This window comes from Lagopus muta, chromosome W (genome assembly GCF_023343835.1).
Source record: "Lagopus muta isolate bLagMut1 chromosome W, bLagMut1 primary, whole genome shotgun sequence".
NCBI lineage: Eukaryota > Metazoa > Chordata > Aves > Galliformes > Phasianidae > Lagopus > Lagopus muta.
In genome coordinates, this window is record NC_064471.1 from 3,943,714 (window position 1) to 3,970,948 (window position 27,235).

General features: G+C 43.7%; 2 protein-coding genes across 14 annotated transcripts in view; one reads left to right on the forward strand and one right to left on the reverse strand.

The window, feature by feature from the left end:
• LOC125686442 (uncharacterized) overlaps positions 1-15,453 on the reverse strand; it is a 161,036-nt gene extending 145,583 nt beyond the window's left edge. Inside the window, exon 1 of the mRNA XM_048930420.1 lies at positions 12,518-15,453. Coding sequence (XP_048786377.1) covers positions 14,099-15,088 — 990 coding nt within the window. The 5' untranslated portion in view covers positions 15,089-15,453 and the 3' untranslated portion in view covers positions 12,518-14,098. The remainder of the gene's footprint in view (positions 1-12,517) is intronic.
• LOC125686409 (ras GTPase-activating protein 1-like) overlaps positions 1-27,235 on the forward strand; it is a 259,593-nt gene that overhangs the window by 73,839 nt on the left and 158,519 nt on the right. For 12 of the 13 annotated variants that reach the window (XR_007373789.1, XR_007373787.1, XR_007373788.1 and 9 more), the window contains exons 5-8: positions 1,828-1,945; positions 2,586-2,617; positions 21,761-21,813; positions 22,534-22,684. Coding sequence is in view for 10 of the 13 variants with exons in the window: in XM_048930352.1 (XP_048786309.1) it covers positions 1,828-1,945; positions 2,586-2,617; positions 21,761-21,813; positions 22,534-22,684 (354 nt within the window). In the remaining 3 variants the exon portion in view is untranslated. Of the gene's footprint in view, positions 1-1,827; positions 1,946-2,585; positions 2,703-21,760; positions 21,814-22,533; positions 22,685-27,235 lie in introns of all 13 variants that reach the window. The other variant, XM_048930350.1, reaches the window with a different exon arrangement.

Consider the following 27,235-nt stretch of genomic DNA (forward strand, 5'->3'; position numbering starts at 1 on the left):
AAGGAAGGGAGGAAAAGAACAGCGGCAACAATCTATGGAGGAAAACTTATTTTACTATGATACCGGAATACAAGATAACACAATATATACAATTTAATTGAAATTAAGATTAATAAATCAGACAAGATGAGAGAGAGAGTTCCCGGGACCGAGTCAAACCTGAAAAGCTTGGAACGGCTAGGAAAGCACCGTCCAGCACCCACTGCAAGGCAGCAGGAGAGCGCCCCCCCCACCCGAAAGGGCCAGATCCCGTGACTTCTGTAATGTACAGGGATAGGTACCTAGAATTGGGGCATTAACACTTTAATGCCCTGTACACTACATGATGTTTTGATTTGGAATAGTGAAACCCCCCAAAAATCAAAAAACATAGAACCATGACATGTCCAAAGTGCAGGACCCGGCACTTGGCCTTGTTGAACCTCATCCCATTCACCTCAGCCCAGCGATCCAGCTTATCTAAATCCCTCTGCAGGGCCTCCCTACCCTCAGGCAGATCTACACCACCTCCTCACTTGGTATCATGTGCAAACTTACTGAGGGTGCACTCAAGCCCCTCATCTAGGTCATCAATAAAGATATTAAACAAGATGGACCCCAGTACTGACCCCTGGGAGACAGCACTTGTAACGGGTTGCCAGCTGGACTTAACTCCATTAACCACTACCCGCTGGGCACGGCCCTCTAGCCATTTTCTTATTGATGTCATTGATATTAAAGAGCCTCGGTCCCAGTACTGAACCCTGAAGAATATTACTCAGCACTGATTTCCATCCAGACATGGAGCCATTGACCACCACTCTCTATATGATCTTGCAACCAGTTCATCCATTGAACCGTCCACCTATCAAGTCCACATCTTTCTAATTTGGAGAGAAGGATATTGTGGGGGACTGTGTTAAAGGCCTTACTGAAGTCCAGGTAGATTACTTCAGTGGCTCTTCCCTTGTCCGTTGATGCAGTTTTGCCATCATAAAAGGCCACTAGGTTGGTCAGGCAATTTCAGTCTGTCTTCCATGCAGTAAATTACTGTGTACCTCTTTGTAATAGAGCTGATGTACAGTAGTCTTGCTGTTCATTGCCCATTGTTAGGATTTAGGTTCATTAGTAGCTGAATTCATTCAAAGTATCTTCATTAGGCTTTTTTTTTTGTTCTTGCTGTTTACTTTGTCTTCAAATTGATGCCTTTTTTGTTACTCTCTCAAATGAAAGGCACCCCATAGAAAATTGCTATCTAATTTTGAATTGAACTTGTAGTCTATGAGATTAAGAACCGCATACCTATTTGCCTATACCACTAATGTACCATTTGTATTTATGCTCTTACTGTAACTAACTGCATGGCTTTTTTAGCAACTATTTTTAACCTCTTTTTATTACTTGTACTGTTTAGGTCTTTTCATATAAAGACATATTCCACATGCATTCATTATATAAAATTAGATTGTGATTAAAAGTATTATTTTCTTAACAAAGATTCCCTTTATAGCTTTTTATTGATGTTTAGTATTTGATCTTTCTTGAGAAAATAATATTATTATATTCTAATATTATTGTAGTGTTTGTTTTGTGTGTCCTTAGCACACTTTAAAGTTGGCTGAATTCAAGTATTCATTAAATCCTAAATGTAAATCAAAGGATAAGTATTAATCTATTTCAGCTACTTTAACTGTGAGTGCATAGTGTGATTGGGATACAAATAAATGTATCTTCCTTTAGAAAAACATTTAAGGGAAACTGTTAGAATTATACACAATAATTCATTGTCTTAATTAAGCTTTATGTTAGAAGTACAATCATAATATAAATCTTACTGTAAATTTCCAGTTTCCTTAAAGGAGACATGTTTATTGTCCATAATGAATTGGAAGATGGCTGGATGTGGGTTACAAACCTACGGACAGATGAACAGGGTCTTATTGTAGAAGACCTGGTAGAAGAAGTTGTAAGTAATTTTATATTCAAATCTGTTACAGAACTGAGATTTTTTAAAAATTATTTTGTGTATGCAACTTAACACTGAAATAAAACCAAACCAGTGGTGTTTAACTTATTGATTGTCAGTTATATACTTTTCTTAATCTTCCTTCAGTAATTGAATCTACCAATTTTTAAATACTGTAACAAACCTTGAAATCTAATTCAGTATTCAATGTGCTTATTCACTTGTTGTCCAAACAAGTTCATGTCCAAATGAATGATACTGTGAGCTTACTAGACAGTATCCTAAACTCACTAGTCCTAAGAACCTGCTATTCATTCAGTTCCATTCTTTTTTTGTTTTCCTTGAAGTATTCCTAAACATATCACAGTGTGAACTTTCAGTCTATGTGCCTTTTTCTTTAAAGGGTCAAGCATGAGTTAAAAGTATATTGAGTTAATTATGACAAGAACAGTTTTCTAAAATAATGGATTTTTGGCTGAATTTTCACTTAGTGAATGAAGTAGAAAACCTCTTCACACAGAACTGTGAAATGTGACATTTAGTTAAAATACCTTTGACTTCTTAGTGTTGCCTATTTCTACGGAAGATCTTAAATGAATTTACTTTTGTCATGCAATTAATATGTTAATTTTCTTATTAGGGAAGAGAAGAAGATCCCCATGAAGGCAAAATGTAAGGACTTTTTTTTTTTTGTTATTAAAGCAAATCATAAAGTAACTGTAAACTTCAGCTATGAAGTTGGGAAGGTGAACCAAAGGTGTGTAGTTGGATGTTTTTCTGTTTTTTTTTTTTTTTTTTTAATTATTTTTAAGACTTCTGTATAAGCTATTGAAGATACAAGACTTAACGTCAATTATCTATGCCTGTTAGTTATGCCAAATGGTAATGGGTTTTACAATGATAAAATCTTACATGAGTCTGCATGATCACTTTTATCCAGAATGCACGTAAATCAAACAAAGGTGATGACAGAGACTTTATTTGAGATACAGGCGCTATAGAACAAGATATCAAAGAAAGAGGAAGGGGAGCCTACAGAGGGGAGGGGAATCAACTCTTTGAAAGGGTTGATACGTGTAGGACGAGGGGAAATGGTTTTAAGTTGAGGGAGGGGAGATTTAGGTTGGACATAAGGGGGAAATTCTTTACCCAGAGAGTGGTGAGGTACTGGAACAGGCTGCCCAGAGAGGTTGTGGATGCCCTGTCCTTGGAGGTGTTCAAGGCCAGGTTGGATGGGGCCCTGGGCAGCCTGGTTTAGCATTAAATGTGGAGGTTGGTGGCCCTGCATGTGGCAGGGAGGTTGGAGATTCATGATCCTTGAGGTCCCTTCCAACCCTGGCCATTCTGTGATTCTGTATGGCTGTTTATGAGGGTGGATAGTGATAGAACAAAGGGGGAATGGTTTTTAACTAAGACAGGAGATTTAGGTTAAATATTAGGAGGAAGTTTTTCCACACAGAGGGTGGTGAGGCACTGGAACAGGTTGCCCAAGGAGGTTGTGAATGCCCCATCCCTGCAGGCATTCAAGGCCAGGCTGGATGTGGCTCTGGGCAGCCTGGTCTGCTGGTTGGCAACCCTGCACATAGCAGGGGGTTAGAACTGGATGAGTACTGCAGTCCTTTTCAACCCAGGCAATTCTGTGATTCTATGAACTCACCCCTTCCAGCAACAGTTTAGAATAAAAAGGGTGAGCTGAGGAATGCAGCCTTCTTCGGTTCGAACCCTGGCACGCCAGAGAGGGGGGCAACCTGCACAGGCTTGGAATGCATATGCAGACCCAGAAGCACTATTGAGACAGAGAGGGAGAGGAAGGGTGGATCTAGGCTCCCCCCACTCTGGGCACTCATATGCTCCCATCCTGGTTCAGTCTGTGACCTGGCAATTCCATTGCACTCCACCCCTTCACAGCATGAACTAATGATCAAGTGGGTAGGGGGTGAGCTCCTGCAGCTTTGGTGGTTCAAAATACAATGCATATCGTGGCACATATACAATACCAGCCACAATGTAGAATGTTAAGGCACTAAAGGCAATTATCGGCAATCTTTTTCGTGGTTCTGTTGGGCCAGTACTCGATGTTTCTTCCCGAGGCATATCTTCTTCAAAAACCAGCAGCAGTTCTGGTTCATGTTCTTTACAGAGAGAGCGGGGAGGTGCTGGAACAGCTGACCAGGGAGACCGTGGATGCCCCGTCCCTGGAGGTGTTCAAGGCCAGATTGGATGAGGGCCTGGGCAGCCTGGTCTGGTATGAAACATGGAAGTTGGTGGCCCTGCATGTGGCAGAGGGGTTGGAGATTCATGATCCTTGAGGTCCCTTCCAACCCTGGCCATTCTGTGATTCATGCTTGCCAGTTCCCAAAAGTTCAGCAGTCCACCAGAGGGTGTCACAATGTTTCCTCATGCACACTGGAGCATGCTGGAATGATGTTCCTCCTTCCAGCTGTCCTGTGAACTTATAACCTCAAGGGGAATAAAACAGGTGATTAATAGGTATGAGGAGGGGTAGCTCTTCCCTCCACAGTAGGATACAGGCCGTATTTCAGTCTTGAGTCAACACCTCTGCCTATATCAGGGCATGTCCTGGTCTTCAGTACCACACCCTTTGGCCTGATATCTGTGGCTGGATTACTTTATCAAGTACCAAAGGGGGGGGGGGGTGGTTCTAATTTGCCTCATGGACATGATTAATGTCCCCTTTGCAATGAAAACAGGAGTGTCAACTACTACCTCTGCTGGCCATGCACCAGTTACTGGATGGTTTAGTGATCCCCCAACCTCTAACAATCTCCCTCAAGGTGCAAGGAGACCACACCATTTTGCTCCTGCTTGCACCTTCCAAGGCCATTTTACCTTGTGTTTCCCGGGCTCTAGGTCCTCAGAGGCAGGGAGCAGAAGATTATTCACGGTGCCAACTTGTGCTTGAGCAAGGTACCCTTGCCTGTAATTTGTATCCTAAGTGGGGAGGCCCAAGTTGTCTGCAACATTCTTAAAGCACTGGGTCTGCCATCCCTTGGTCTCTCATTCAAGTCTCGCAGGGTTTCATAAAACCTCTTGGTCCACCCCTTCAAGGACTGTGAATCTGCCTTCAGAGCAGCCTCGAGGAGCCCATTATATCTTTCTATTTGGCCTGCTCCCATTGGATTACAGGGCAGGTGAAACTGCCCTTTGATGATGTTGCCTTCAGCCCACTTCTGCACCTGTGAAATGTGTACCTTGGTTACTCTCAATGACTTCAGCAGTTCCATATGATGCCATCAACCTAGTTAGAGCTTTGATGGTATAGGCTTGGTTTGCCTTTGCTACAGGATAGGCTAACATCAATCCACTTGCTGTATCAACACAAGTTAGGGCATATCTGGCCCCCTCAGATTGAGGAAGGGGACCTATATAATCAATCTGCCATCACTGTAATGGGTTGTGTCCTCTAGTGAGATGGGCCGTAGTTTCTGGCAGAGGTCTTGGTCTTATTCGTGAGCAAGCGTCACAGTCCTGACATGCCTGGACAATATCTGATAACTGTATGGGCAGCCCCCATGCTTTAGACGCTGCCCACATGGTTTTCTGTCCTGCATGTTGTAGTTTCTGATACAGCCAGTTCTGATCAGCAGTTTCTGCTGATGTACTTCCTAGCCATCGAACTCAAGCCATGTGTCAGCTTCATCGCTGCCTGGTGACTGCAAGGGTTGATGTCCAGAGACATGGTATGCTCATACAGTCCTGTGTCTAACCATGTTCCATATATCAACCCACATATCTTTGCCCCAGATAGGTCAGGCATAGATTGTCCAATCCTGAGTAGCCCACTGTACTATCCAGAGTGTGAGCCATCCAGAATGCAAGCCCTCGGTAGACTGCCCAACTATCTGTGCAGATCTGTGAAGATCTGCTATCGCCTGGCTCTTGAGCTATCACCATCCACACAGCTCATAGCTCAGCCCACTGGCTACTTTGTCCATCCCCCTCTTCAAACCATATTGTTTGAGTTGAAGGATGGTACACAACAGCTTGCCACCTACCTGGGTACTCTCTGCTGGATCCATCCACGTACCAAGCATCTTCTGGAATAGGATATTTCCCCTCTTGTACAGGACTTTTCTCAGGGCAAGTAACCATTATTTCCTTGGGTGTCTCACTGTGATGTTACTGGGCTAAGTATCTTCTGCAATTCTTCCTTCAGTGAAGACGATGACAGGCGGCTTCTCTGACTAAGGTAGGTGACCCAGCATGCCACTGTTTCTGATTGGGCCACCCCTGTCTTAGGAATGTGGGTTAGATTTTTTACCCCCCTCCTGGATTGGCAAATTTGTTTTAACAGTGACCTCTGCAGTCTGAGTTACTGGTTCTACCACCTGCAGTGCAGAATAGGTAGCCAATAACTGCTTTTCAACCATGCAGTATCTTTCTTCTGCTCCACGCCAAACCTATGACTAGAACCCAATTGGGATTCGAACAGAACTCTGGTGCTGCCACAGCCAAACCCTTCTTGAGTTACATGCACATCTAGTTCAGCTGGAGGGGTTGGATTAAATATACCCAGCGCCTGGGCCTGTTTGAGGGCTATTTTTGCTTGCTGGAAGGCATCTTGTTCCATTCTACCCCAATCCCATACTTGGCCTTTTTTTGTTAATAGATATAGAGATTTTAGCAGTTGTGCTAAAATAAGTATAAAGGATTGCCAGTATCCAGTTTTGACAGTAGATGGTTTGAACGAATTTGCCAAGTCACATACCACCAGATTATGACAAAAAGTAGGCGAATGCATGTATCCCTGAGGTAGGACTTGAAAAGTCCACTGCCTGTCCTCCCATGTGAATGCAAACTGGTATTGAGATTCCTTAGCAACTGAAATGCTGAAAAATGCATTTGCTAGATCCAGAACACAGTGATATGTTTCTATTTCTCTACTTAATGTATCCATGAGGGAGACGATGTTGGGTATGGCTGCATGGATTGGTGGTGTGACTTCATTCAGTTCTCTGTAGTCTACTGTCATTTGCCATGTAATATCTGACTTCCTGACAGGCCATATGGAGGAGTTGTATGGGCTATGTACAGATCTAATGATCCCTACTCTCTCCAGCTCATGCACAGTCCTGCTAATTTCTTCTTGCCCAACTGGGAGTCTACACTGCTTAGTATTTGTGATCCGGTGTGGTTGAGGCAAACAAATAGGCTCAATTTTTGCATTGCCCCTGTCAATGGTATATGGGCTGGTTCAACCTGGTTTTGTGACTATTGGGGCAGAGGTATCCACAGATCCACGCCTCTGGAAAGGGGAAACAGGGGACCCCAAAATAATTAAAAACAGCGGCAACAATCTGAGGAGAAACAAACTAATTTACTAAATAGGGTATCGGAATGCAAGATAACACACTATAATACAATATAATTAGAATTGAAGCTAATAAATCAAATATAATGAGAGAAGGAGTGTCCAAAAAAGCTGAAGGCCTTACACTAATGGCGTGTGGTTGGGACGAGCAGCATCGAGAGAGCCTGATGATCGAAAAGAGGGATGTCAGGTGACCTACCAAGGCCTTATATCTGTTCCCCCAGAGCAGGAATGATAACAGAACAGCAAACAGTCTTCAGGGGAATGTAGTTCTTCTTCTCTTCTTGACAAGTGTCCAGAACTGGAGCATTAACTCTTTAACTCCCAGTGCACTACATGATGTTATGATGTGGGCGGGTAGTTGAAGGAACAGGTGTGCAGGTGGTTATTACATCTGTACCTTCAGTGGCAGGGAAGGATACTGGGATGAGCCTAAAAACCCACCTCTTGAACAAATGGCTTAGGAGTTGGTGCAAACACAGGAGTTTTGGTTTTTTTGATCACAGGGCAATTTACCAGGCACCTGGCATGATGGCTGCAAATGGAAGCAGCCTGTCTCCACAGGGAAAGAGGGTTCTATCTGAGGAACTGGCGGGACTTATTGACAGGTGTTTAAACTAGGTATGAAGGGGGAAGGGGACAAAATGAGGACCGCTGGGACTGAGGGGGCAGTTCGAGGCTCAAAACAGAACTTGATGGGTGGAGACGATGGAGTTCAAAGGCTTGGAGAGGGGTGGGGAGATGCTGCTTCTCTTAAGTGCCTGTATACTAATGCACGTAGCATGGGAAATAAACAGGAAGAGCTGGAGTTCTGTGTGCGGTCGTGAGTTCATGATCTCATTGCGATCACAGAGACGTGGTGGGACAACTCGCATGACTGGAATGTTGTCATGGAGGGCTATGTGCTTTTTAGGAAAGATCGGCTGGCTAGGCGGGGTGGTGGAGTTGCTCTTTATGTGAGAGAGCAGCTAGAATGTATTGAACTCCACTTGGGGGAGAGTGATGTAGCAGTGGAGAGCTTGTGGGTGAGAATCAAGGGGCAAGCTGGTAAGGGTGACACTGTTGTGGGTGTGTACTACAGTCCCCCTGATCAGGATGAGGATGTTGATGAGGCATTCCATAAGCAACTGGATGTAGCGTCATGTTCCCAGGCTCTGGTGCTTATGGGGGACTTCAATTATCCAGATATTTGCTGGACGACCAACATGGCCAGGCACACACAGTCCAGATGATTCTTGCAGTGCGTTGAAGACAACTTCCTGATGCAGGTGGTGGAGGAACTGACGCGGGGAGGGGTGTTACTGGACCTTATTCTCACCAACAAGGAAGGACTTGTTAAGGAAGTAAAGGTTGGGGGCAGCTTGGGTTGTAGTGATCATGAGATCTTGAACTCCACCGAGTTCAAGATCCTGAGTGGAAGAAGCAAAGCAAAAAGTAGGATTGCTACCCTGGACTTAAGGAGAGCCAACTTCGATCTCTTCCGGGACCTACTTGGAGCTATGCCGTGGGCTTGGGTGTTAGAAGGTAAGGGGGCCTCTGAGAGTTGGTCAGCATTTAAACAGCTCTTCTTCCAAGCTCAGGATCAGTGCGTCCCTGTGAGCAAGAAATCGGGAAAAGGTGGCAGGAGACCTGTGAGGATGAGCAAGGAGCTCGTGCACAAGCTCAAAGGAAAGAAGAAGGTCCATAAAATGTGGAAAAAGGGTCTGACCACTTGAGAAGAATATAGGAATGTAGTCAGGGCCTGCAGGGATGCAACGAGGAAGGCTAAAGCCCGCCTGGAATTATATCTGGCTAAAGTGATAAAGGATAATAAAAAAGGCTTTTTTAAGTATGTTAACAGCAAAAGGAAAACCAGAGAGAATGTGGGCCCCTTACTAAGTGAGGGGGGTGTTCTGGTAACGGGGGATGCTGAGAAGGCAGAGATACTGAATGCCTTCTTTACTTCCGTCTTCAGTGAAAAGGCTCTCCCTCAGGTTTCCCATACCCTGGAGGTTAGTGGGAGGGTCTGGAGAATGGGAGACTTCCCTTTAGTCAGGAAAGAGGTGGTCCATGAGCGCTTAGGCAGTACTAAGGTCCACAAATCCGTGGGACCTGATGGGGTGCATCCACGTGTGCTGAGGGAGCTGGCAAAAGTCATTGCCGAACCGCTCTCCATCATCTTTGAGAGGTCTTGGATAACGGGGGAGGTCCCTGAAGACTGGAGGATAGCCAATGTCACTCCGGTCATCAAAAAGGGCAAGAAGGAAGACCCAGGTAATTATAGGCCAGTCAGCCTCACCTCTGTCCCCAGAAAGGTGATGGAACAGCTTGTGCTGGATGCCATCTCCAGACAACTGGAAGAAAAGGAGGTTATCAGGACTAGTCAGCATGGGTTCACCAAGGAGAGGTCGTGCTCAACCAACCTGGTGGCCTTCTATGATGTTGTCACATGCTTTGTGGATAGGGGAAGAGCGGTAGATGTAGTCTACCTTGATTTTAGAAAGACATTTGATGCTGTATCCCATGACATTCTTATAACAAAGCTGAGGAAGTATGGGATAGATGAGTGGACACTGAGGAGGGTTGAGAACTGGCTGACTGGCAGAGCGCAGAGGGTCGTTGTTGGTGGTGCAGAGTCTGGCTGGAGACCTGTAAGCAGTGGTGTCCCCCAGGGGTCCGTGTTGGGTCTGGTCTTGTTCAACATCTTCATCAATGACCTTGATGAGGGGATAGTGGCCACCCTCAGCAAGTTTGCTGATTATATGAAGTTGGGAGGATTGGCTGACACGCCTGAAGGCTGTGCTGCCATTCAGCGAGACCTGGACAGGCTGGAGAGCTGGGCAGTAAGAAACCGGATGACGTTCAACAAAAGCAAGTGTAGATCTTACACCTAGGGAGGAAGAATTGCATGCACCAGTACAGGCTGAGGTATGAGCTGCTGGAGAGGAGCTCTGCAGAGAGGGACCTGGGTGTCCTGGTGGACGACAGGTTGGCCATGAGCCAGCAGTGTGCCCTCGTGGCCAAAAAGGCCAATGGCATTCTGGGGTGCATTAAAAAGAGCGTGGCCAGCAAGTCGAGGGAGGTGATCCTCTGTCACGGAGTTGACTAGATCAATCTATGTCCGTGACAGGTGCGACAGGCCTTTGCCCTCCCCCCCCACCCCAGTCCCACAAAAATGGGAAGGAAGGAAGGGAGGAAAAGAGCAGCGGCAACAATCTATGGAGGAAAACTTATTTTACTATAATAACAGAATACAAGATAACAAAATATAGTACACTTTAATTGAAATTGAGATTAATAAACCAGACAAGATGAGAGAGAGTGAGTTCCCAGGACCGAGTCAAACCTGAAAAGCTTGGAACGGCTAGGAAAGCACCCTCCAGCACCCACTGCAAGGCAGCAAGAGAGCACCCCCCCCTACCCGGAAGGGTCAGATCCCGTGACTGCTGTAATGTACAGGGATAGGTACTTGGAATTGGGGCAGTGACACTTCAATGCCCCGTACACTACATGATGTTTTGATGTGGAATACTGAAACCCAAAAACAAAATACAAAAACAAAAACATAGAAACATGACATTCCACCCCTTATTCTACATCGTTACATCACGCTAAAAATATATATATAGATATACATATATACAAACAAAATAAAAATGATTAAAATGCATTACACACACATGGCTATATACATATACATAGAATTAGTAACTGCACTCCCCCGGCATCAAGTTTCCTTGTGGCACACATTGCACATCCCCATTCTTCTGCATTACCCACCAAGTGGATCCTGGCCCCTGGGCAAAAACTGTACCACGGAGAGGTTTGCCCTTTCCAGAAGCTGGAAGAACCCAAACTGCCTTTACTAACATGTTCTTTACATGTACAACGGGGACTTTATCTCCCTCTACAGTATGTAGGGAACTGGATTGGTTAGGACCATCACGACTGACAGATCCTCTGGTATTGACTAACCAGGTGGCTTCTGCCAAATGCTTTTCCCAGAGCTTAAATGTTCCGCCACCCAGTGCTTTTCGCATCGTTTTTAACAATCCATTGTATCGTTCAATTTTACCAGAAGCTGGTGCATGATAGGGAATATGGTAAATCCACTCAATGCCATGATCTTTGGCCCAAGTATTTACAAGAGAATTTTTGAAATGAGTCCCATTATCTGACTCAATCCTTTCTGGGGTGCCATGTCTCCACAGGACTTGTTTCTCGAGACCCAATACGGTGTTTCGGGCGGTAGCATGGGGTACTGCATATGTTTCGAGCCACCCAGTGGTTGCCTCCACCATAGTAAGCACATAACGCTTACCATTGTGAGATCGTGGCAAGGTGATATAATCAACCTGCCATGCTTCCCCATATTTATACTTTTGCCATCGCCCTTCCTCCCAGAGAGGTTTCATCCTCTTGGCTTGTTTGATGATGGCACATGTTTCACAGTTATGAATAACCTGTGCAATGGCATCCATAGTTAAGTCCACCCCTCGGTCTCTGGCCCATTTGTATGTTGCATCTCTCCCTTGATGACCTGAGGTCTCATGGGCCCATGGAGCTAGAAATAATTCACTCTTGTTCTGCCAGTCCAGGTCTATTTGAGCCACCTCAATTTTGGCAGCTCGGTCTACCTGATGGTTGTTTTGCTGTTCTTCAGTAGCCCGACTCTTGGGCACATGAGCATCTACATGGCGCACCTTCACAACCATATTCTTTGTTCGGGCAGCAATGTCTTTCCACAGTTCAGCAGCTCAAATAGGTTTACCCCTTCTTTACCAGTTATTTTGCTCCCACTGCTGCAACCACCCCCATAAGGCATTTGCCACCATCCATGAGTCAGTATAAAGATAAAGCATTGGCCACCTCTCCCATTCAGCAACATCTAAGGCCAGTTGGACAGCCTTTACCTCTGCACATTGGCTTGATTCTCCTCTCCCTTCAGTGGCCTCTGCAACTTGTCGTGTGGGGCTCCACACAGCAGATTTCCATCTGCGATGCTTTCGCACAATACAATACGATCCATATGTGAACAGGGCATATTTCTTTTCATTCTCTGGTAGTACATTGTATGATGGGGCCTCTTTAGCACGTGATACTTCTTCTCCTGGTGCTGTTCCAAACTTTTTACATTCAGGCCAGTCCATGATGACCTCTAGGATTCCTGGACGGCTGAGGTTTCCCATCCGTGCTTGTTGTGTAATCAGTGCAATCCACTTGCTGCAAGTGGCATCAGTAGCATGATGGGTGGAGGGAACCTTTCCTTTAAACATCCAGTTCAGCACTGGCAGTCGAGGTGCCAGAAGGAGCTGTGTTTCAGTACCGACTACTTCAGAAGCAGCCCGAACCCCCTCGTAAGCAGCTAAGATCTCCTTCTCAGTTGGAGTGTAGCCCTCTTCCAACCCCCTGTAGGGAATCCAGAATCCCAGGGGTCGGCCTCGGGTCTCTCCTGATGCTCTTTGCCACAGACTCCAAGTGGGACCGTTCTCTCCAGCAGCAGTATAGAGGATGTTCTTTGTACCCTGTCCTGTCCGTACTGGCCCTAGGGCCACGGCACAGGCTATCTCCTGTTTAATCTGTTCAAAAGCCTGCTGCTGCTCAGGGCCCCATGTAAACTCATTTCTCATTCACGTCACATAATAAAGGGGGCTTACAATGAGGCTGTAAATTGGAACATGCATTCTCCAAAAGCCCACTGCACCCAGAAAAGATTGTGTCTCTCTTTTGCTAGTGGGTGGAGACATAGCAGTGATTTTGTCGATCACATCTGTAGGGATGTGACGATGGCCATCTTGCCACTTTATACCTAGGAACTGAATCTCCTGGGCAGGTCCTTTCACTTTGCTTTGCTTAATAGCAAAACCAGCACTCAGAAGAATTTGGATTATTCGCTCTCCTTTTGTAAAGACTTCTTCTGCTGTATCGCCCCACACAATGATGTCATCAATGTACTGCAGGTGTTCAGGAGCACTGCCCTGTTCCAATACAGTTTGGCAAACGGTTCCAGGTATACTGAACGCCCCTCCATGTGAAAGCAAACTGTGGCCTAGATTCTTTGGCCAAAGGAATGGAAAAGAAGGCATTAGCAATGTCAGTGGTGGCATACCATTTGGCTGCTTTTGACTCCAGTTCATACTGGAGTTCTAACATGTCCGGCACAGCAGCACTCAGTGGGGGTGTGACTTCATTCAGGCCACGGTAGTCCACCATCAGCCTCCATTCTCCACTGGCTTTACGCACTGGCCATATGGGGCTGTTAAAAGGCGAGTGAGTTTTGATGATCACTCCCTGGCTCTCTAGTTGATGAATTAACTTATGGATGGGGAGCAAGGAATCCCTGTTGGTGCGGTATTGCCGCCTGTGCACCGTTTTTGCAGCAATTGGTACCTGTTGCTCTTTTACTCGCAGCAGCCCCACAACAGATGGATCTTCTGACAGGCCTGGCAAAACAGACAGCTGCTTAATGTTGTCTGTGTCCACAGCAGCTATTCCAAAGGCCCATCGATACCCCTTAGGATCCTTGAAATGCCCCCTTCTGAGATAATCAATACCTAGTATACATGGAGCCCCTGGGCCCGTCACAATAGGATTTTTTTGCCAGTCTTTACCAGTGAGGCTTATCTCAGCCTCCAACACAGTCAATTCTTGAGAGCCCCCGGTCACTCCAGAAATATGGATTGATTCTGTCCCTTCATGACTCGAGGGCATCAGAGTGCACTGTGCACCGGTGTCCCCCAGTGCCTTATATTTCAGTGGTTCTGATGTGCCAGGCCATCGAATCCACACAGTCCAATATACTCTATTATCCCTTTCCCCCCCCGACTGAGGGCAGGGCCCCTCTATTCATTACCTGTGGTAACAGGAGCAACTGCATTGTTGGTTGATCTGCCTTGTAATTCTCTCACCCGTGCTCGTAGTATAGCAGTAGGTTCACGGTGCCACTTCCTCATGTCTTCTCCATGGTCACGTAGGTAATACCATAAGACAATTCGCGGTGTATTATCCCTTACTTGAGCGGGAGAGCGTCTGCCTCTAGCAGGTGAGATTTTTGATGGTGCACGTGAGAAGGAAGGTTCATCGTATTTAGTTAGGTGGGCTTGCATAAATTTCATCATCTCCTTCATCTCCTTCATTAGACTCTTTTGATTATCCTGATCTTCATCAAGCGTCTCTGATACTGCTACAGGTTTGTCACGAGTAATCAGTTGAGATACTTGCTTTCGCACTTCATTCAGTTGGTCCGTCACCTGGGAGATACCGGCAACAGCAGCGTGAGTTGGGGGTAGCAATTGTTCGTAGTTTTGGAGCGTAAGAATTAATTCATCAACTAAGGGCGTTCTCTGTTGTTCCTTGTATCTGTCACACGCTGACATTAGTGTAGAGGCATATTTGTCCGGAGCTGTTGTCACGAGTTTCTGTGATATCTCAGGCGTCGTCCTCACCTTTTCAGTGTGGCGGTCTTGGCGTGGGTGATGAGGAACAAAGTTAGGGTCATAGAACATTTCCACCACGCCTATTTCCCTCAAATACTGGATACCCTTTTCAACTGTATCCCATTTCGTCATCGCAATCTTCAAGCTGCTTTTGAAGGGATACTTTTCCTTCACGGCTATTAACACTCGTTCCCAGAGGGAGGCAGCCTCATCCGAACATCGACTAATTCCTCCATCAATAGCTGGATCTCTGGCAATGGCACCTAGTTGGCGAGCTTCATTACCATCCAGAGACAAGCTATGGGCCCCACTGTCCCAACAGCGAACCAACCAGGAAACAAGAGTTTCATTCGGGCGCCGTGTAAACTCCTTTCTCGAACCTTGGATTTCAGTCATCTTTAGAGGCCGACGAGTAGTAATAGAGATTTCCTCTTCATCACTCCCTTCTGCACGTCTCTTAGTTTTCCCTTTTGCCTTTCGCGATGGTGGTGGTTCTGAGGAGGGCCCCTCGCCTGGATCTTCCTCCACCTCCTCCTCCTCCTCTTTCTCGTTCAAGACGCAAAGACACTCGTTTCCATTTCTTGCCCTCCACAGGAGCAACTGGTATTGTTACTGGTGTCTCCTGTGATTGATTAGATCTGACTTGGGGATTTTCCCCTTAGGCTTGAACCTCAGCTCAGAAACTCTCTCTCTCCAGAATGGTATTATATAGGACACGGTAAGCACAAGCCAAACCCCAAATAAGTTGTACCTCCTTAGATTTATGTAAGCCGCATAGTCCCTGACTCAAATACTGGCTTAGTTTCTCAGGATCCCACAGGTGTTCAAGAGTAAAATCCCATGACACTGCAGGTCCCCATGATTCTAAAACCTTTCCTAAACCTCTCCATATTCCCTGCCAGTCATCATTCTCTAGTTTTGGAGGAGACTCCTTTCCCTTAATCCGAATGCATAGGAATACAATCAGGAAAATTGATGACACGAACAACAACATGGGTATTAATTCAGGATTCAAAAAACGTTTGACAAACCGAGAAGAAAACCCGGAGACTGGTCTGAACATTGTGTTGTTTGTGAAATTAGCTACTCCATTTGGGATGTAGTTGTTGGTGAAATTAGCTATTCTATTTGGGATGTAGCTTTTTGTAAAATTAGCCATTCCTTCTGGGATGTAAATGTCAAAATTCAAATCATACCACATTGCAAGTAGGTAAAACATAGGTGTCTCCATCAGTGCCCTTAGGTAGTTATATACGGATGCAATTCCACAACACGTAAGTGTGAGATGGATTATTGGCCAGTAGGTTGTGAGTAGCACCATTGCTTTAAATCCTTTACACAGCACCCCCACGATAACGAGTGGGTTCATTAGTGGTGTCTGCTAAAAAGGGGTTAATGAATTGAAGCTAACAAGAGGAGGGGAAAAAAAAAATAAAAAAAGGCACTACCTAGACTAAGTAGTGCTCAAAGTTTACAAATATCCCAGAACACTGGCAGTACGCCTAATCTTTCAAGGTCAGGTTTTCCAGCACAGAAACCTGAACTACTGATAATGCTCCCTAACGAAGCTCTCTAAGAGCAGAGAGAAAAAGAGATTCGTTCTAAAAGCTAAAAAGCAGTTCGTCGCCCCACGTTGGGTGCCAAAAAATCTGTCACGGAGTTGACTAGATCAATCTATGTCCGTGACAGGGGCGACAGGCCTTTGCCCTCCCCCCCCCACCCCAGTCCCACAAAAATGGGAAGGAAGGAAGGGAGGAAAAGAACAGCGGCAACAATCTATGGAGGAAAACTTATTTTACTATAATAACAGAATACAAGAACACAAAATATAGTAAAATTTAATTGAAATTGAGATTAATAAACCAGACAAGATGAGAGAGAGAGTTCCCGGGACCGAGTCAAACCTGAAAAGCTTGGAACGGCCAGGAAAGCACCCTCCAGCACCCACTGCAAGGCAGCAAGAGAGCACCCCCCCTACCCGGAAGGGTCAGATCCCGTGACTGCTGTAATGTACAGGGATAGGTACTTGGAATTGGGGCAGTGACACTTTAATGCCCCGTACACTACATGATGTTTTGATGTGGAATACTGAAACCCAAAAACAAAAAACAAAAACAAAAACATAGAACTATGACATCCTCCCCCTCTACTCTGCCATGGTAAGGCCTCATCTGGAGCACTGTGTCCAGTTCTGGGCTCCCCAGTAAAAAACAGACAGGGATCTTTCGGAAAGATTCCAGCGGAGGGCCACAAAGATGGTGAAGGGCCTGGAGCATCTCTCCTACGGAGAAAGGCGGAGTGAACTGGGTCTATTTAGCCTTGAGAAAATATGAGTGAGAGGGGATCTAATCCAGGTCTATAAATATCTAAGGTGTGGAGGCCATAGTGGAGACAGGCCAGTCTCTTCAGTGGTATGTGGAGACAGGACAAGGGGAAACGGACATAAGCTGCAGCATAGGAAGTTCTGCACAAATGTGTGCAAGAACTTCTTTACAGTGAGGGTGACGGAGCACTGGAGCAGGCTGCCTAGGGGGGGTTGTGGAGTCTCCTTCTCTGGAGATATTCAAGTCTCACCTGGATGCCTAACTGTGCGACCTGATTTAGGGAACCTGCTTTGGCAGGGGGTTGGTCTTGATGATCTCTAGAGGCCCCTTCTAACCCCTACAATTCTGTCATTCTGTGATTCTGTGTGAATACCGATAACCAAAAATCATAAAACCATGACATTCCAACCCATATTCCACATCAATACATCATGCTTAATATGTACAAACAAACCATAATTACCAAAGATTAAACATACGCATATATATATACATGGAATTACTGCCTGCACTCACCCAACATCAAATTCCTTTGTTGTACACACTGAACAACCCCATCTTTCTCCATCACCCACCAAGTGGACCCAGGTCCCTGGGCAAAAACAGTTCCACGAAGAGGTTTGCCCTTTCCAGAAGCTGGAAAGACACAAACTGCTTTTCCTAACATATTTTTTACATTTACTACAGGGACCTTATCTCCCTCTACAGTATGTAGAGAGCTAGCAGGACCCTCACGACTGATCGATCCTCTGGTATTGACCAACTAGGCGGCTTCTGCCAAATGCTTCTCCCAGTGCTTAAATGTTCCACCACCCAGTGCTTTCAACATGGTTTTTAACAACCCATTGTAGCGTTCAATTTTACCAGAGGCTGGTGCATAATAGGGGATATGATAAATACACTCAATACACTCAATGCCATGATCTCTGGCCCAAGTATTTCCAAGAGAATTTTTGAAATGAGTCCCATTATCTGACTCAATCCTTTCTGGGGTGCCATGTCTCCACAGGACTTGTTTCTCGAGACCCAATATGGTGTTTCGGGCGGTAGCATGGGGTACTGCAAATGTTTCAAGCCACCCAGTGGTTGCCTCCACCACGGTAAGCAGATAACGCTTACCATTGCGAGATCGTGGCAAGGTGATACAATCAACCTTATTTATACTTTTGCCATCGCCCTTCCCCCCTAGAGAGGTTTCATCATCTTGGCTTGCTTAATCATGGCGCATGTGTCACAGACATAAATAATTCACCCTTGTTCTGCCAGTCCAGGTCTATTTGAGCCACTTCAATTTTGGCAGCTCGGTCTACCTGATGGTTATTTTGTTGTTCTTCAGTAGCCCAACTCTGGGGCACATGAGCATCTACATGATGCACCTTTACCACCATATTTTTTATTCAGGCAGCAATGTTTCTCCACAGTTCAGCAGCCCAAATAGATTTACCCCTCCGCTGCCAGTTATTTTGCTCCCACTGCTGTAACCACCCCCATAAGGCGTTTGCCACCATCCATGAGTCAGTAGAAAGATAAAGCATTGGCCACCTCTCCCGTTCAGCAACATCTAAGGCCAGTTGGACAGCCCTTACCTCTGCACATTGGCTTGATTCTCCTTTCCCTTCAGTGGCCTCTGCAACTTGTCGTGTGGGGCTCCACACAGCAGATTTCCATCTGCGATGCTTTCCCACAATACAACATGATCCATCTGTGAACAGGGCATATTTCTTTTCATTCTCTGGTAGTTCATTGTATGGTGGGGCCTCTTTAGCACGTGATACTTCTTCTCCTGGTGGTGTTCCAAACTTTTTACTTTCAGGCTAGTCCATGATGACCTCTAGGATTCCTGGACGGCTGAGGTTCCCCATCCGTGCTCGTTGTGTAATCAGTGCAATCCACTTACTAAAGTGGCATCAGTAGCATGATGGGTGGAGGGAACCTTTCCTTTGAACATCCAGTTCAGCACTGGCAGTCGAGGTGCCAGAAGGAGCTGTGTTTCAGTACCGACTACTTCAGAAGCAGCCCAAACCTCCTAATACACGGCTATGATCTCCTTTTCAGTTGGAATGTAGGCCCTTTATAATTTTCTGCACCACCTGGATACTAATAGGTCTTTCCCTTAATCTGAACTCTCCCACAGTGGTCTGGAGAGTGAGACTCGAAAGGATGTCTATCCCCAATATAAACTCTGGAGTTCGGCTGTCACGGAGTTAACTAGATCAATCTATGCCCATGACAGGGGGGCAGTAGGCCTCTGGGACCCCCCCGCCCCACAAAATGGGAAGTGAAAGGGAAAAGGGATAGGGAGATGGGAGCTGGGCTCAATGAAGGAAAGAAACAGCTGCAATGATCATTGGAGGAAAACTTATTTTACTGACTATGACATTGGAATTGAAGATAACACAATATAATACAATCTAATTGAAATTGAGACTAATAAATCAAATAAAATAGGAGAGATAGAGTTCCTGAGGCTGAGTCAAACCTGAAAAGCTTGGAACGGCTAGGAAAGCACCTTCCAGCACCCACTGTAAGGGAATAAGAAATCGCCCAATCAGGAAGGGCCAGATCCAGTGACTTCTGCAATGTACAGGGATGGGCACCTGGAATTTAAGCATTAACACTTTAACTCCCAGTGCGCTACATGATGTTATGATGTGGAATACTGAAAACAAAAAAAACACAAAACCACGTCATGGGGCAATAGACATCTTGTATATGAGGAATGCAGCCTTCTTCCGTTTGAATTCTGGCATGCCAGGGAGTGGGGGGGCAATTCGTGCAGGTTTAGAGTGCTTGTGCGCTCCCAGTAGCATGGCCAGAAGCACCACTAAGGGGGAGAGAGAAGAAGGGTGGATCTTGGGTACTCCCCCTCTGTCCCCCACTCTAGGCACTCACATGCTCACCTACTGGTTCAGGCTGTGACCTGGCATTTCCACTGCACTGTGCAATGGAGATTATGGTGTTTTCTCGTTTGTTTTCTTTTTATATGTATACAGCTTTCCTTAGAAATAACCTTCTTCAAGTCTGCTTAACTCTAAATGTCTCTAAGGAGAGGAAATAAAGTGTTGTTAGAGAGCTGATAATGTAATAGTAATGCTTTTTCTATATTAACTTCATGCTAACACTGAGAGAAGACCAGGACTATAAAATAATGTTTGCCATGAATTCCAACTTGTTAAGTACTTAAATTGTATTAGCTCTTTCAAATTTATTTTTATTTAATATGAAAAATGTGTTTGATACTATGACAAATAATTAACTGTTATATTATTTTCAGTAGTAAAGATGAGTGGCAAATGCAAGTTAGAGAAAAATTCTAGTATCTGGATAACTTCATTTGTATACTCCACTTGCTTGCTACAATTGCAGCTGACGCTTCCTGTGTTAGTTGCTTAGTTTGCTGTCTTCAAGACTGACAACTAACTGAACAAGACCCCTCTTCTTACTTTAACAGCAGAAAGAAAATCATTGGTGCGTGGTTTCAGTTTGCTGTTCCTTAATGTTCTGTTGGTTGAATTGGCATAGCAGCATAACAGTAGTACGATTGCCTTTAGATGCAGGAACTTTTAATAAATTAGTTTGTAGCAGATGCTTAGAACTTTGACACTTAATTCAGATATTTGTTGCCGAGAGGATTCCTGGGGAGACAGATTCCCTTTAGTTTTCCAATCCACCTCCTCAATGAAACTCACATCCACTCCCCTGTGCAATGTCAAACTGAGTTGTGGAAACAAACTCTATAACCACAAAGTAGTTATAGAGCAGGTATGTTATTCAGTGCCGCGCACATGCTGGGTGCAAGGAGGATAGCCCCTTCCTAGCCTTATTTATAGAAGGAATACATACATATTCATAGTATTTCTAAGACAAGGAGTGGCTATTACAATTACTTCTGGGAATTCATTACAATATTACACGTGCATTCTACAACCCAAACCCCACCCCTAACTAATGCTTCTACACATGTGTGGTGCCTCCTGGTGGTTGCGGGGATGAAGGCCGTATGTCATCCTCACTGTTTACTTCTGACCCTGGTGTCATTTGAGGAAGTATTCCAACTTCAACTGGTTCTGTTTCTAGGATATGGCTCCTTGGACCAATCAGCAGGCTCCCCAGGTTACGATTGATGTACCCCATATCTTTCCCATTGTTCATGCTCAACTACTTTTACAATTTTAACAATATAACAAATTAGCCCTTTATTCAAAACTGTTCTATATAATCATAGATATCAGGTTGACTGGATGGACACTGCTGAAGTTTTTCAAGGACTGTGGAAGGTGCAAGATGTGAGATTAAAGCAGTGCATATTCACTAGTTTAAGAAAGCTAGATTGTTATTTCTTCAGCTTCTAGCAAAACCCAGTTCTCCTTGTTCTGGACAGTATTTAACTTTCATTAATCTCCTCATATAGACTTTACATTTTTTGCTTCAAATTGTCATCTGAGATTGAACTCAAATATGCTTGTCAAATTATCGAGCATTTAATGCCTTTTCATGTGTAAACAAACTTGGATTGAACATCTATTTCAAGTGTTGGACACTTGTATTGCAATGAATTTAAACAGGTGATATTTGTTTTCATTCTTTTAGTAGAAGATCAGAATCCCTGAGTAAGATAATGGTTGGTTATAATCAATATGTACTAGGTTTTTAAAATAAAGATTAATTCATACATGCCAGAGCCTTAGATGTGTCAACAACCAAATGAGTGCTGATAGCCTTGCTTTCTATTTTTCTCTTTAAGATGGTTCCATGGGAAGATCTCCAAACAAGAAGCTTACAATTTGCTGATGACAGGTACTTGTATTTGAGGTGGAAATAGTGATAGTGAAATGGAATAAGGCAATCTGATTTATATCATACTGCATCAAAACCTGCTTTTCTGTATGAACGTATGACTGGACCTGTAGTTGCTGCTCCAGTACAATGTTACGTTAGGGGGAAATCAGACAGGTGGAATAAACAAAAAAACAAAACTCATGGCTATGAATATTGAGTATTTTTATGTTCAAGTATAGTTAACTCTGTAATTTCAAGTGAAACTATTAAATGTATTTTAAATATATGCCTATTAGTAATATTTTGGAGTTCATCAAAAGGCCAAGGAGAAAATACTTTTATATTTATAGGAGAATGTATTATAAACTTTTTTGTCACCTCAGAAGAAATAATTATTTAAATGAAAACATCAAGATTTAACTCATACAGTCAAATATCATAGCTCAAATATTAGAAGAAAAATATTTCAGCTTTCTTAAAACATTATTGATTTTTTTCTCCCCTGTACCCATGCTCTTGTAAAGGGGTGGCAAACCAGTGGATAGGTTGTATGTTATAGCCGATTTTTGCATCAACTTTGACAGTTTAGTACTACACCCCATTTGGTGGAAGAACAGAGATTGCTAAGGGAACTTCAGACTTTAAGCATACAGTTTTTGATACTTTGTATAACTTTGATAAGCGATCATAGATGACACTAAGTAATAGTTGAATAATGCTGTTATCATATTTTTTCAGTTGGTCAGGTGTGCAGTTTTCTTATAAGACCTTCAGATAATACACCTGGTGATTATTCACTTTATTTTCGGACCAGTGAGAACATTCAACGTTTTAAAATATGCCCAACTTCAAACAATCAGTTCATGATGGGAGGCAGATATTATAACAGGTAAGTTTTAAGTTGTATTTTCTAATTTTGTAAAGAATTTATGTACTGATACATCATAAAATCTCAGTATTTGTTAAAAACGTACAAAATATTTTACCTAACTTGCTAGTAGTTATTTGTAACTAAGTATGTTTCAAATGCCTAAGTGTAACATGCTTTTTTGAAGCACTTGTCTTCTGTAAATGAGTTTCTTCACTCTATAAATTGGATTATTACACATAATTAAGAAAATGCAGTGTTGTCTTGGAAGCTGTTTATAATAGGAAGCTTTTTGTATGTGAGGGGAAAATAGAAACGAGTATTATTCGTGACATTCAAGAGGTATTTTTAAGTATTAATAATAGAAATAGACATTCCCAGGATAAATGGAAATAGCTTGAAATGGGCAGAGGGCAGATTTAGACTAGATATTATGAAGAAATTCTTTACTGTGAGAGTGGTGAGACACTGGAGCAGGTTGCCCAGAGAGGTTGTGGATGCCCCCACCCTGGAGGCATTCAAGGCCAGGCTGGATGGGGCTGAGAGTAACCTGGTCTAGAGGGAAGCATCCCTGCCTATAGCAGGGGGTTGTAATGAGATGATCTTAAAGGTCCCTTTCAACTCAAACCATTCTATGATTCTATATTTATAAGAAAGGGGAAAATTATTTTCATTTTTTGAAAAAAGTAATTAAATTGCATTAAAACATGTGAATGATCCTTTGGTCAGAAGTGTAGATTGCTTCATTGAGAGTGATGAAACTTGGGATGGGTTTCTTTTGCTATGGATATAAAAACATGGTAATATGTACAAAAAGTGACAAGAAGTAACATTTCCGCTTTCATGGAAGAAGCTATTGATACAGCTCTATCCTCGATAATCCTTATTAGAGTTGTCATAGACTCAAGAATTCTCAGTACTGAAAACTCACTCTTTTGAATGGAGTACACTGCCTGTCACACAATCAAATTTTCCAGAATGTTCACCTAGAACCAGAGTATTCTTCATTCCAATAGAAAATTTCTCTCACATCCAGCTTGGCTTCCGAATGGGTAGAGATACAACTAGTGTGCCTTGAGAAAAAATAAAAAAATTAAAAAAAAATCAGAGCCTCTAAATTAAGAAGTTCAGTGATTACTTCATATAACTTCAAATGGACAATGGTGTGAGGCTAAACAATGGGAACCTTATTAAACTATGCACATCCCACATGCAGGCTACTTAAGTATCTTCTACATTAATCAGTTGTCAACGGTTTATGGGCTGGTTCGGCCCAGTTCCATGACTAGTGAGGAGGAGGGACTTCGCAGAATCTGCGCCTCCGGAAAAAGGGAACAAGGGACCCCAGAATCATTAAAAACAGCAGCAACGATCTGAGGAGAAACAAACTAACTTACTAAATATGGTATCGGAATGCAAGATAACACACCATAACACAATATAATTAGAATTGAAGCTAATAAATCAAATATAATGAGAGAATGTCCGAAAGGTTGATAGGCCTCACCACAACTCTGAGGTGAGATGCGCAGTCCAGTTGAGCAGCAGGGAGATGAGAGAAGAGCCGATGAAGAAGAATGGACAAAAAAAGCACATCAGGTGACCTTGCCAGGAGTTCTATCTCCTCTCTGTGACCACAAAGTCCCCTGTGGGGAATGTAGTTCTTCTCCTCTTCCAGACAGGTACCCAGAACTTGAGCATTAACAGTTAAACTCCCAGTGCCCCACATGATGTTATGATGTGGAATACCGAGAGCCAAAAAAATCACAAAACCATGACATCAGTCTGGACTCTAGACATCCTCATTGAAGGAAAAAAATAATAATAATAATAATAATAAAAAAAAAAAAAAAAAAAAAAATCAAGCTAGCTACAATATCAGCCTTCCATGAAGGTAAATGCTCTTCGACCCGTTCTCTACTTATAGGGCTTATTGGAAGGACGATGGACTAGAAGCCCCCATGCTAGGTGAATCAAACTAATTAGTAAATTAGCGGAAATCATATTAGTCTCAAAGGGTTTTGCAGCATTAGGTAGCACAGCTTCAGAAACTTATTGCAGTAAGTTGATGCTTTGGGAAACTGATTGCCCACTGCTGGATTGGCTTGAAACACGTATATATAAAATATATTTATCTGAAGATTCTCAATTTTGAATGGAAAACAAGATAAAAGTTAAGCAGCACCAAATCATGACTGTATGCTTTAAGTTACTTATGTAGATGCTCTCAAGGAACTGACTTTAAAAATCTGATACTAGTGTTAGACTAGAACTTCAAAAAAATAATATTTAGTATTTCTCTTAACTTCCTTCTCTTGCTGTTTTAGTGACCATAAATGAAAATTTTAAAAAGGATAAATTAAGTCTAGTTTTTTTGTTTTGTTTTGTTTTGTGTGTGTGTGTGCGGACAACTATGGTAGGAGTCACATCACTGTAGTTGGTTGGAGTCACAAAACTTCAAGAAGATTAAGGAAAACAACAAAAATATGATTGCTCTATTTCCTAGGTAGTGTGAGGAACCACACATGGAAACACAGAACCTGATGCTTGATAACATGAATGAGCAATACTATCCCTGCCTAAAACCACCCTGGGTGATTTGAGGGGGGAAGGGTAAAGAAATGTGGTGGCAGATAACCAGTTGTAAATAACCCAAAAAAGAATGACAGTCACAACCTAGCCAAAGAAAGAACAATTTGCTTATTGATTCCAAGGTACAGAACTTACCAAACACTCCATAAAGAAAGAGCTCTACTTTGAGAACCTTCCATTGTGACAGCCAGCACTTAAATGAGGCTCAGGGAGGGGTGGAAACAGCTTCTGGTCACACAGGTGAATTGCTTTCACCTGTGCTCCCAGGGCTGGCAGTCCCTTCACCAGGTGGCCAATCATTGCTTCAGGCTGTGACTTAGCAATTCTCATACACTCCACCCCTTCACTGCCTGAACTAATGGTTGAGATATCAGGGGCAAGCTATTCTGTACAGTTTATAATGTAACAGATGTTATTTAATATCACAACTTTTCCCATCATGATATAAAGAGCCCAGAATTGTCAATTATTTCTTTTCAGCTTGAAAAATGTTCAAAAAATCCATAATTCAATGTCACTGAAGAACAGAATCATAATGTTGTGAATATCCTTCAGTGGCACTGGGACATATTGGTGTTCACTTATGCTGTGTCTGCGTCTGCTGGTGGTCTTGGTGAGCCATAGATCTCACGAGGAGTAGAATAAGTGTTTAGTTGGTACCAGTATGGGCAAGACCGCTATCCGCGGTAGAATGCACATGGTATTTCTGTCTTGCATTAATATTTCTGCATGCACAGCAGCATGCCAGGTCTCATATACCATACCTTTTGTTCTGATGTTGATGGTTGCATTACTATATCAGGTACCAAAGGGGGGGGAGGTTCCAGTTTGACATAATGATATGATTAGTGTCCCCTAGCTACCAAAATTGGAGTTTGCACTGTTATTTCTGAGGACCGTTTGCCAATTACATGTGGGATGACTATTGCCCCTGCTTCTAACAGTCTCCTACAAGGTGCAACCAGGCCACACCACTTGGGTCCTACTTGTACTTCCCAAGGCTACTTTATCATATGTGTACCTGGTTTAACTTGATGTCATTTTCTTTGGCCCATTTTTGTATCACCGTTCCTGTGAAATGTGTACCCTGGTTGCTCTCGATGACTTGTGGAGTCCCATATGCTGCCATCAATCTGGTTAAGGCCTTGATAGCATAGGCTTGATTCATTTTTGGTACCGAATAGGCTTGCATCAGCCCACTTGCCATATTGACACAGGTCAGTGCATATCTGGCCCCCTCAGATCAAGGAAGGGGGCCTATATAATTGACTTGCCGCCATTGTAAAGGGTTGTGTCCCCTGGCAAGGTGTGCTGTTGTCTCCAGCAATGGTCTTGGTCTCATCCTCGAGCAAGCACTGCAATTGCGTCATGCCTGAATGCTATCTGATGTTTGCATGAGCATCCCCCATGCTTTGTCTACTGCCCACATCTCCTTCTGTCTGGCATGTCACAGCTTTTGATGCAGCCAGTGGGCTATGTTTTCCATAGGTGAATCTTCTAACCATCTAATTTGGGTGAAAGTGTTGACTTCATCATTTCCTGGTGACTGCATGGACTGATGTCCTGATATGTGGTAAGCCTGTACTGTCCTATGCCAGACCACCTTCCAGATATCCAACCACATATCCTAGCCCCAGATTGGTCAGGCATGAATTGTCCAGTTCTGAGCGGCCCAGTGTACTATCCAGAGCATCTTCAGTCCCTATACAGGACTATTCTCTGGTAGAGTGACCACAGTTTCTTCATTACTATGTACATCACTATGATATGTGACTGGGTCCAACATCTTCTGTAGTTCTTTTAACGGAGTTGGGGATAAATGATTATGCTGGCCCAGATAGTCGACCCAGAGTGCCACTTTTTGCGCTTGGGCCACTCCCATCTTCAAAATACATTCTAAACCTTATATTCAACCTTGACTGGGTAGTATTGTTTTTACTATTCCTTCAGCTGTTTGAGTGATCGGTTCTACTGCCTGTG